Source organism: Chiloscyllium plagiosum, unplaced genomic scaffold, assembly GCF_037043375.1.
Source record: "Chiloscyllium plagiosum isolate Xiang-an unplaced genomic scaffold, Cpla_swu_hap1 HiC_scaffold_53X, whole genome shotgun sequence".
NCBI classification, from domain to species: Eukaryota; Metazoa; Chordata; class Chondrichthyes; order Orectolobiformes; family Hemiscylliidae; genus Chiloscyllium; species Chiloscyllium plagiosum.
In genome coordinates this window covers 9,006,277-9,018,634 of record NW_028270191.1, presented here as the reverse complement: position 1 = coordinate 9,018,634, position 12,358 = coordinate 9,006,277, and the positions used below count along the sequence as shown (strand labels likewise).

The window sequence follows — 12,358 nt, the reverse complement described above, 5'->3', positions numbered from 1 at the left end:
CGCTTCCATTTAAGATAAATGTTGGAAGGAGCAGAATTTCAGATCATCGCCTGCAGCGATGAATAAAGATGGCCTCACCTCATCATGGAAAAGACCAACAGGGCTGACATTCCAGTCTAATTTTCCAGTGTCTGCATTCAGAATGAAACCTCCTGTTCAAACTTGTCCGTGTAAATCCGCAGGGCTGAGAGGTATTCTTATTGCAGCAAGATCAGCTGGCCCAGGTTCTCAGAAAGCAGGTGATGTGATTGCTCATAGAATGATGAAACCAGGACACAAAGCAGAGTCTCAAACTAGGGGCTGCATTGGACCTGCAACCCATTTGCAAGTATCCCACACCCTCTCACCCGACTTGCTTTCAGAATCTAACACCTCTCCAGAGTGCAGTCACATCCCTTAAAATATGACCTGATACCAACAGGACACCGTGCTCAATGTGGGACTGACACTGAACTGGGCACAGTGCTCAATGTGGGACTGACACTGAACTGGGCACAGTGCTCAATGTGGGACTGACACTGAACTGGGCACAGTGCTCAATGTGGGACTGACACTGAACTGGAAACAGTGCTCAATGTGGGTCTGACACTGAAATGGACACAGTGCTCAATGTGGGAGTGTCACTGAACTGGACACAGAGCTCAATGTGGGACTGAGACTGAACTGGACACAGTGCTGAATGTGGGACTGACACTGAACTGGACACGATGCTCAATGTGGGACTGACACTGAACTGGACACAGTGCTCAATGTGGGACTGACACTGAACTGGACACAGTGCTCAATGTGGGACTGACACTGAACTGGACACAGTGCTCAATGTGGGAGTGAGACTGAACTGGACACAGTGCTCAATGTGGGAGTGAGACTGAACTGGACACAGTGCTTAATGTGGGACTGAGACTGAACTGGACACAGTGCTTAATGTGGGACTGACACTGAACTGGACACAGTGCTCAATGTGGGACTGACACTGAACTGGACACAGAGCTCAATGTGGGACTGAGACTGAACTGGACACAGTGCTCAATGTGGGACTGAGACTGAACTGGACACGATGCTCAATGTGGGACTGAGACTGAACTGGACACAGTGCTCAATGTGGGACTGAGACTGAACTGGACACGATGCTCAATGTGGGACTGACACTGAACTGGACACAGTGCTCAATGTGGGACTGAGACTGAACTGGACACAGTGCTCAATGTGGGACTGAGACTGAACTGGACACAGTGCTCAATGTGGGACTGAGACTGAACTGGATACAGTGCTCAATGTGGGACTGAAACTGAACTGGGCACAGAGCTCAATGTGGGACTGAGACTGAACTGGATACAGTGCTCAATGTGGGACTGACACTGAACTGGACACAGTGCTCAATGTGGGACTGACACTGAACTGGACACAGTGCTCAATGTGGGACTGAAACTGAACTGGGCACAGAGCTCAATGTGGGACTGAGACTGAACTGGATACAGTGCTCAATGTGGGACTGACACTGAACTGGACACAGTGCTCAATGTAGGACTGAGACTGAACTGGACACAGTGCTCAATGTGGGACTGAGACTGAACTGGACACAGTGCTCAATGTGGGACTGAGACTGAACTGGATACAGTGCTCAATGTGGGACTGACACTGAACACGACACAGTGCTCAATGTGGGACTGATACTGAACTGGACACAGTGCTCTATTTTGACTGAGACTTAACTGGACACGGTGCTCAATGTGGGACTGACACTGAACTGGACACAGTGCTCAATGTGGGAGTGTCACTGAACTGGACACAGTGCTCAATGTGGGACTGAGACTGAACTGGACACAGTGCTCAATGTGGGACTGACACTGAACTGGACACAGTGCTCAATGTGGGACTGACACTGAACTGGACACGATGCTCAATGTGGGACTGAGACTGAACTGGACACAGTGCTCAATGTGGGACTGACACTGAACTGGACACAGTGCTGAATGTGGGACTGACACTGAACTGGACACGATGCTCAATGTGGGACTGACACTGAACTGGACACAGTGCTCAATGTGGGACTGACACTGAACTGGACACAGTGCTCAATGTGGGACTGACACTGAACTGGACACAGTGCTCAATGTGGGACTGACACTGAACTGGACACAGTGCTCAATGTGGGACTGACACTGAACTGGACACGATGCTCAATGTGGGACTGACACTGAACTGGACACAGTGCTCAATGTGGGACTGACACTGAACTGGACACAGTGCTCAATGTGGGACTGACACTGAACTGGACACAGTGCTCAATTTGGGACTGAGACTGAACTGGACACAGTGCTCAATGTGGGACTGACACTGAACTGGACACAGTGCTCAATGTGGGACTGACACTGAACTGGACACAGTGCTCAATTTGGGACTGAGACTGAACTGGACACAGTGCTCAATGTGGGACTGACACTGAACTGGACACAGTGCTCAATGTGGGACTGAGACTGAACTGGGCACAGAGCTCAATGTGGGACTGACACTGAACTGGACACAGTGCTCAATTTGGGACTGAGACTGAACTGGACACAGTGCTCAATGTGGGACTGACACTGAACTGGACACAGTGCTCAATTTGGGACTGAGACTGAACTGGACACAGTGCTCAATGTGGGACTGACACTGAACTGGACACAGTGCTCAATGTGGGACTGACACTGAACTGGACACAGTGCTCAATGTGGGACTGACACTGAAATGGGCACAGTGCTCAATGTGGGACTGACACTGAACTGGACACAGTGCTCAATGTGGGACTGAGACTGAACTGGACACAGTGCTCAATGTGGGACTGAGACTGAACTGGACACAGTGCTCAATGTGGGACTGACACTGAACTGGGCACAGTGCTCAATGTGGGACTGACACTGAACTGGACACAGTGCTCAATGTGGGACTGAGACTGAACTGGACACAGTGCTGAATGTGGGACTGACACTGAACTGGACACAGTGCTCAATGTGGGACTGACACTGAACTGGACACAGTGCTCAATGTGGGACTGAGACTGAACTGGACACAGTGCTCAATGTGGGACTGAAACTGAACTGGACACAGTGCTCAATGTGGGACTGACACTGAACTGGACACAGTGCTCAATGTCGGACTGACACTGAACTGGACACAGTGCTCAATGTGGGACTGACACTGAACTGGGCACAGAGCTCAATGTGGGACTGAAACTGAACTGGACACAGTGCTCAATGTGGGACTGACACTGAACTGGACACAGTGCTCAATGTCGGACTGACACTGAACTGGACACAGTGCTCAATGTGGGACTGACACTGAACTGGACACAGTGCTCAATGTCGGACTGACACTGAACTGGACACAGTGCTCAATGTGGGACTGAAACTGAACTGGACACAGTGCTCAATGTGGGACTGACACTGAACTGGACACAGTGCTCAATGTCGGACTGACAGTGAACTGGACACAGTGCTGAATGTGGGACTGACACTGAACTGGACACAGTGCTCAATGTGGGACTGACACTGAACTGGACACAGTGCTGAATGTGGGACTGACACTGAACTGGACACAGTGCTCAATGTGGGACTGACACTGAACTGGACACAGTGCTCAATGTCGGACTGACAGTGAACTGGACACAGTGCTCAATGTGGGACTGACACTGAACTGGACACAGTGCTCAATGTGGGACTGACACTGAACTGGACACAGTGCTCAATGTGGGACTGACACTGAACTGGACACAGTGCTCAATGTGGGACTGACACTGAACTGGACACAGTGCTCAATGTGGGACTGACACTGAACTGGGCACAGTGCTCAATGTGGGACTGACACTGAACTGGGCACAGTGCTCAATGTGGGACTGACACTGAACTGGGCACAGTGCTCAATGTGGGACTGACACTGAACTGGACACAGTGCTCAATGTGGGACTGACACTGAACTGGACACAGTGCTCAATGTCGGACTGACAGTGAACTGGACACAGTGCTGAATGTGGGACTGACACTGAACTGGACACAGTGCTCAATGTGGGACTGACACTGAACTGGGCACAGTGCTCAATGTGGGACTGAGACTGAACTGGACACAGTGCTCAATGTGGGACTGACACTGAACTGGACACAGTGCTCAATGTGGGACTGACACTGAACTGGACAAAGTGCTCAATGTGGGACTGACACTGAACTGGACACAGTGCTCAATGTCGGACTGACAGTGAACTGGACACAATGCTCAATGTGGGACTGACACTGAACTGGACACAGTGCTCAATGTGGGACTGACACTGAACTGGGCACAGTGCTCAATGTCGGACTGACACTGAACTGGACACAGTGCTCAATGTGGGACTGACACTGAACTGGGCACAGTGCTCAATGTGGGACTGACACTGAACTGGACACAGTGCTCAATGTGGGACTGACACTGAACTGGGCACAGTGCTCAATGTGGGACTGACACTGAACTGGACACAGTGCTCAATGTGGGACTGACACTGAACTGGGCACAGTGCTCAATGTGGGACTGACACTGAACTGGACACAGTGCTCAATGTGGGACTGACACTGAACTGGACACAGTGCTCAATGTGGGACTGACACTGAACTGGACACAGTGCTCAATGTGGGACTGACACTGAACTGGGCACAGTGCTCAATGTGGGACTGACACTGAACTGGACAAAGTGCTCAATGTGGGACTGACACTGAACTGGGCACAGTGCTCAATGTGGGACTGACACTGAACTGGGCACAGTGCTCAATGTGGGACTGACACTGAACTGGGCACAGTGCTCAATGTGGGACTGTGACTGAACTGAACACTGTGTTCAAGTTGTTGTTTGTGACCAAGGTGTAGAGACATGTTGAACATGCTGTCTGAGCCTGCTCTGTGTGGTTTGCTTACAAATTCCTCTGTCTGTACTAGCAGCCTTTCCCAATCAGAGTTGCCGGAATGTCTGTAGTCATCTCCACTATCCCGTCTAGAAAGCCCTCGATTTCTCTCTCTCAAGCCTTCGAGACATTCCTTGAGCCGGTGACCTGACCTCCCCCAGTGTGACCTGTGTCATGCGTTGTTGTATAACACTCCCATGAGTTGCAATGTGCACGGAGCCTGTGTCTTGTAGTCTGGAGCTATCAACAGTGATGGGAAAGGTTCTAATTTCCATCCTGTCACGTGGCATTAGCCCTCTTACTGCCTACTACGGGTGTACATTCTCGGTCTTCCACGTTGATACACAAGCTGCATTATGTACACACCTTCTTCCTTGTCTGTTATGTCCCGGAGTGGGATGTGAACTCCGAGCTTCTGGGTCCGAGGCATGGATGTTTCCCATTGAGTCCCTAGCTTGCTTCTGCACATATGGATAACAGTGTAAATTATGCTGCAATTTTCGATCTGCCTGTTGTGAGTGTGTAAGCTGCTCTTCATTATTTACATCCCTCCCTTCCTGAAGGATTCATCTGTCTGTAACTGAGCCAATGGTTATTTACGGGATGCAGAGATGAGATAGCACAGTTGTTCTTTCATATCTGGCACCAGCATGGACACTGAGTTGATTGGTAGTGGATGAAATTTCCTTCTCCTCTGGGAAATGAAAGGTCATTTTCATCAACGTCCTGGAGGGTTACCATTGACCCAAAACTGAACTGAACCAGCTGTATGAGTACAATGACTACAAGAGCAGGTCAGAGGTGAGGAATCCTGTCATGAGTAACTCACCTCCTGACTCCCCAAAGCCTGTCCCACTATCTCCAAGGCACAAGTCAGGAGTGTGATGGAATACTCCCCACTTGCCCCTGGATGGGGGCAGCTCCAACAACACTCAAGAAGCTCAACACCATCCAGGTCAAAACAGCCGCTTGATTGGCCCCACATCCACAAACACCCACTCCCTCCCCCTCACCGACGCTCAGTAGCAGCAGTGTGTACCATCTACAAGGTGCACTGCAGAAACTCACCAAAGATCCTCAGACAGCACCTTCCAAACCCATGACTCATCACCATTTAGAAGGACAAGGGCAGCAGATACATGGGAACACCCCCCCCCCCCCCCCCCCCCCCCCGCAAGTTCCCCTCCGAGCCCCTCACCATCCTGACTTGGAAACATCCTTTCTTGAGTGTCACTGAGTCAAAATCCTGGAGCTCCCTCTGCAACATTCTGATAGGCAAATAGGAATGGGTAATAAATGCTGGGCCCAACCAGAGATGCCCATATCACATGGAAAATAAGATAAAATTCAGAATAGCCCAATCTTGAGTAGATGCTTGGTTAGCATCAGCCCCTCCCCAGTGGAAATATTTTGAACCTTAAGTCTTTTTGTCCATTTGTTTGTAACATTTTCATTCAGACAAATCACCAAAAAACATCAGGAAATCCTTCGTAGAGCTAGAAATCAAGACACACTAGGCCGTGAGCTGTCACCATTCTCAAACTGACTGATTTAATCTCAAGGACAGTAATTTTGCTTTATTTCGACCATTATCTGAGGTAAAAGAAACTCCACACGAGGGTTTCATCGATAAAGAAGAAAACAGCATGTGGAACACGAAACAAGAGGAGGCCACTCTGCCCATCCATTCAATGCTCCGCCATTCAATGGCTGATCTGATTTTAACCTCACCCTTCCATCCCTGTATATCCCCCCCCCCCCCCCCACCAGATAATCTTTCAGGAATCGAGAATCTATCTCCCTCCGCTACAAAAAGATTGAAAGATTCTGTATCCACTGCCTTTTGAGGAAGGGAATTCCAAAGACCCGTGGCCCTCTGAAAGAGAGAAATGTTTCCCCCCCCCCACCATCTCCGTTTTAAATGGGCGCTCTGACCCCTCGTTCTGGAGTCTCCCACAAGGGGAAACCTCCTTTTCCACATCCACCCGGTCACATACCCTCAGGATCTTATACGGTTCAATTCGGCCACCTCTGACTCTACCAAACTCCAGAGGATACAGGCCTACCCTGTCCAGCCTTTCCTCTGAAGGGAATCTGCTCATTCCAGGGATTAGTCTCATTGACTTATTTATTGCAACAAGCCTATCTTTGAACAAGTGGCAAAATGCATGATCCGCTCCTAAACTTAAAACATTCCCCCTTTAAATCCAAACACACACAGACAAAATCATTCAAATAGGACGCAGAGTACCACCATGACAATATCATCACAAGGAATACATTTTGTAGGTCAAGTGTACCAATGACAAGGATGGAATGAGGTGTCATTCTCTCAGTTCTTTTGATTTTTGGAGATGGTCTCGTCAACCGTGGAAGATAGTCAACTTGGTAGCCGGTCGGTTGGACCTAGGTCTTTGTTTGAGTTTGAAGCTCTTGTTTTCAGAGTGGTCCATTGCTTTTTCTCTCACCTGCAAACCTTTAGGGGTCCAAATGCAATTGCTCCTTCTCTCAGTTCTGTGGCAAAGTCCAACTGAACTATAAAATCTGTTGCTCGGCACTTTTTAACCCAGGCGTCAGTAGGACCATGTCCAGCACCTCCAAACGTCACACAATCTTGTGTTACAAATAAGTGAACACCACAAAGAGCCAGAGAGATGCACAGCATGGAAAAGGACCCTTCGGTCCATCCCGTCCATGCCGACCAGATATCCCAACGCAATCTAGTCCCATTTGCCAGCATTTGGCCCACCATCCCTCTGAACCCTTCTTATTCATATACCCATCCAGATGCCTTTTAAATGCTATAATTGTACCAGCCTCCATCACTTCCTCTGGCAGCTCATTCCATACACGTACCACTCTCTGTTTGGAAAATGTAGCCCCTTAGGTCCCTTTTAAATCTTTCCCCTCTCACCCTAAACCTATGCCCCTCTAGTTCTGGACTCCCCCACCCCAGGGAAAAGGCCTTGTCCAATTACCCTATCCATGCCCCTCATGAACATAGTTCCAATTTGGTCCTTCAAGTTACACAAGACACACCTAGTTCATTAGCTGCGACACAGGAGCATCCAAATATCCGTTTTCTGAGCGTTTAGACGCCTTCCAAATGACACATGAAACACAAACGCCCAAGGAGGCTGCGATTAACAGTGAGCAAAATCTCTGCCTTCCAGGTCAACCTGACGGCGACGCTGGGAACCTTTGACGTGGCGGCCGAGGTGGACGAGGTGACGATCCAAGGCGAAGGGCAGGTGCACATGTCCCTGTCGAGCCCTCGCCTCGACAACCTGAACCGGCAACTGCAGTTCGTCACCTACAGCAACACCATCTTCAACCCCAACACGGCCGACACAGGTAGGTTATTCAGAGTGCAGGGTAACTGAGGGGCAGTCCGGTGGAGTTAGGCCACAGATCAGTCACGGTCTCATTGAATGGCAGAACAGGCTCGAGGGGCTGAATGGCCTACTCCTGTTCCTATGTTCCTAAACGGTTGATAATTTCCAACAATATTTTAGCATCGGTCTTCACCGATAGTGGCGCACACTGCGACGGCCCCAGAGACAACGCAGTCTCAGTCACGAGGGAGAAAATATGTGACCAACTCAATAGGGCTAAAGGCAAGACAAAATTACAACCGAAAGAACTACAGATGCTGGAAACTGGAAACGAAAACAGAAATTGCTGGAAAAGCTCAGCAGGTCTGGCAGCATCTGTGGAGAGAAATCAGAGTTAATGTTTCGGTTTTTTTAGATTAGATTCCTTACAATATGGAAACAGGCCCTTTGGCCCAACAAGTCCACGCCGACCCTCCGAAGAGTAACCCACCCAGACCCATTTCCCTCTGACTGACACACCTAACACTATGGGGCAATTTAACATGGCCAATTCACCCTAACCTGGACATCTTTGGACTGTGGGAGGAAACTGGAGGAAACCCTCGCAGACACAGGGAGAACGTGCAAACTCCACACAGACAGTCACCAAGGCTGGAATCGAACCTGGTGCTGTGAGGCAGTGACCCTTCCTCAGAACTGATGGTAGCGAGGAAAATGTTTTTTATGCTGAAGGTAGAGTGGGGGGAGAGGAGAACAGCTGGACAGACAAAGGAGTGGATAATGATCTGGCTGGGAGAATGAAGTAGCTACTAATGGGGATAATTATTGGCTAACAATGCGTGTAATAGCAGACTAAATGATAACAAGGCCTGGTGTGTGGGGGTAGGAGTAAGGACATGGGAGAGATCAAGCCCGAAAGTTATTGAACGCGATAATGAGTCCTAAAGGCTGCAGCGTTCCCGAGTGGAAAATGAGGTGCTGTTCTTCCAGCTTGTGCTGAGCTTCCCTGGAGCACTGCAGCAAGCCTGAGACCGAGAGGTTGGCCAGAGGACAGGGTGGGGTGTTAAACTGGCAGGCAACTGGAAGCTCAGGGGTCTTGTATGTAGGCAGAACATAGGCGTTCTGTGTAGACGGTCCCCCAGTCTATACTTTGTTTCCCCAATGTAGAGGAGAGCACATTGTGAGCAGCGAGTGTGGTAGACTAGATTGTGGGGAAGTGCAGGTAAAGTGCTGCTTCACCTGGAAGGTGTGTTCGGGCCCTTGGATACAGACAGAGAGATCACCAGGATTTGATCACCTGCATCCAATGCTTTTAAAGGAAGGGGCGGCAGAGGTAGTGGAGACATTAGTTGAAATGTTTCTAACTGGATTCTGGGAAGTTTCCAGCAGATGGAAAAACTGCTGATGTGACACCCTTGTACAAGTCAAAGGGAGGACGGCAAGCAGGAAACTTTGTGTCACTCATTAATATAGAGGTCATGTGGGCTTGACCCTGGGGTAGTTAGAGGAGAAATTAGGCATCCTTTTCGTTGTCTGGCTATGCCAACTCTGCACCGTACAAGCTGTAGCTCCTGATGAAAGTGGGTAAAAGTGCTAAATTGAGGGAAGGCAAATTACAACAGTATTAGGCAGGAACTGGGGGCCCATCTGACAGGAGTCTTTTAAAACCCGAGTTCAGGACCAGCATATCCCTGAGAGGATGAAAGACCAGGATGGCCAGATTCAGGAACCTTGGACAATGAGAGATGTAAAGAAAAAGGAAGCATATGTAAAGTTTAGGAAACCAATCAAATACCCAAGAAAGCAGGAAATAACTTGAAGGAATAAGGAGAGCTAGAGGGGGGCCAGGAAATGTCCTTTGCTATAAGGATCAATGAGTGTCCCAAGGTGTTTTACATGGATATTAGGAGTAAGAGAGTAACTAGGGAAAAGGTAGGTCCACTCCAGGACAAAGGAGCCAGTTTGTGTGGAGACATAGGAAGTGGGTGAGGTCCTTAATGAGTACTTGGCATCAACATTCCCCAAGAAGAAAGATGTGGGTGATGATAAATTTAGAGAGGATTATGTTGATGTTCGAGGACATCTTGCTTTAAGGAGAGGATGTTGGATGTCTTGAAAAACATTTAAGGAAGATAAGTCCCCAGGGCCTGATTGGATCCTGAAGGAGACAAGGTGGCCTTGGCAGAGATCTTTGTATCCCCTTTCGTCACAGGTGAGGTCCCAGAAGGCTGGAGAATAGCCAGTGTCGTCCCTTTGTTCAAGAGCGACCACAGGGATAATCCAGGAGATTAGAGGCCGGTGAGCCTTCCATCAGTGGTCGGGAAATTATTGGAGAAGGTTCTTCAGAACAGGACTCACTTGCATTTGGAGAAGAATGGACTTATCAGGGATAGTCAGCACAGCTTTGTGCAGGGGAGGTCTTGTCTAACCGAACTGGTTCTGCTTTTTGAGGAAGTGATGAATATGATAGAGGGTAGGTCAGAGGATGTGGTCGACATGGACTTTTAGTAAAGCATTTGACAAGGTTCCTCTTGATTGGCTGGTCCAGAACATTAAGTCACGTGGGATCCATGGTGAGTTGATGTTAGATATAAAATTGACTTGGCCATGGAAGACCAGAGGGTAGTTGTGGGGGCGCGTTTTACTGCCTGGGGGTCTGTGACCAGTGGTGTTCAACCAGTATCAACGCTGGGATCTCTGTTTGTAATTATGTACATAAATGATTTGGATGAAAATGTCAAGTGGTCTGATTAGTACGTTTGCAGACAATATGAAAGTTGGTGGATGAAATAACTGCACAGAGGCTGGTTTCCCGTCACTAAGTCACCCTTTATTTACTTGAGCACATTACACTGGCTGTGACCTGTCAGATCAGAGTCAGTGTCCTGACCTGAGGGGATTCTAAATCCCCTATTAATATAGTTTTCTTTACCAGGAACACACTGACTGTAGCCCAGCCAGCACAGAGTTAGTTCCCTAAGCTGAGGAAATTCTAAATCTCCTGGGTTTTTTTTTTAACCCCTTACCCCCACACTACTGCCTATCAGCGGTATAGTGCAGGTGTGAGACACAGGGAAAGACAACAGGTGGACAAATCTTTATTTCTATTCCACCACCAGGAAGAAAGGAAACACCCAGGCGACCAGTGACAAGGAGTGCCCTTCTCAGAGGGCAATGCTGCATGATCAAACAGTGATGGGGAGGGCAGGGGTTAAATCAAAGTAGAGTTGGACGGGGAAATAATACACTCCACTCCCTGCGGCGCCCACCTCTCCCTGAACAACTCCAGGGTGTTGGTAGACACCGCATGCTCCTTCTCCAAGGACACCCGGGCCCTAACGTAACCGCGGAAGAGGGGCAGGCAGTCGGCCCTAACGACCCCCTCCACGGCCCGCTGCCTGTACCTGTTGATGGCCAGTTTGGCCAGACCCAGGAGCAGACCCACGAGGAGGTCTTCAGACCTGCCCTCCCTCCTCCGTACCGGGTGCCCGAAGATCAGGAGCGTGGGACTGAAGTGCAGCCAAAAACAGAGGAGGAGGTTTTTAAGAAAATCAAAAAGGGAGTGCAAACGCCCACACCCAATATATACATGGTCCACGGACTCCACAGCGCCACAGAACAAGCAGTTGGGCTGGGAGTCCGTGAACCACCGCAATCTGCGGTTGCAGGGGACTGCTGCGTGCAGCACCCTCCACCCCAGATCCCCGAGAGAAAGGGGGAGGACTCCCGCGTAGAGAGCCCTCCACTGGGGATCCCCACCGCCCGGTGGCAAATGGGCACGCCAAGGCGTGTCCGGACGGTGGATGAGGGAGAAGAGGTGGACGGTGTGCAGCAGCAGTCGATACAGGGCCCTCCTTTTTACATCCTTAAAAGGGACAAAATTAAAATTCCGGAGGCGGCTCAGGTTGTGGGGCACAGGCTCCCGCGGGAAGTACGGGACCTTGGGAACAATGTGAAATTCCATCAGGGCAGGGGTGAGTGTAGATGGGATTCCACCGCACACCTGAGCATCCTCCAACTGGATGCATAATGTTGGGTCCGAGCACCACTGGTTTAAGGCGTCCAATGGTATTGGCCACGAACCGAATGTCTACGTCCCCCATTAATTTTTTTCTTTTT

The 12,358-nt window shown here is 49.6% G+C and overlaps 1 protein-coding gene across 5 annotated transcripts in view; it reads left to right on the top strand.

The window, feature by feature from the left end:
• Positions 1-12,358, top strand: part of LOC122543394 (beta-1,4 N-acetylgalactosaminyltransferase 1-like) — a 159,082-nt gene that overhangs the window by 107,143 nt on the left and 39,581 nt on the right. For all 5 annotated transcript variants that reach the window (XM_087985553.1, XM_087985556.1, XM_087985555.1 and 2 more), the window contains one exon: positions 8,078-8,258. In XM_087985553.1, the coding sequence (XP_087841679.1) occupies positions 8,078-8,258 (181 nt within the window). The remainder of the gene's footprint in view (positions 1-8,077; positions 8,259-12,358) is intronic.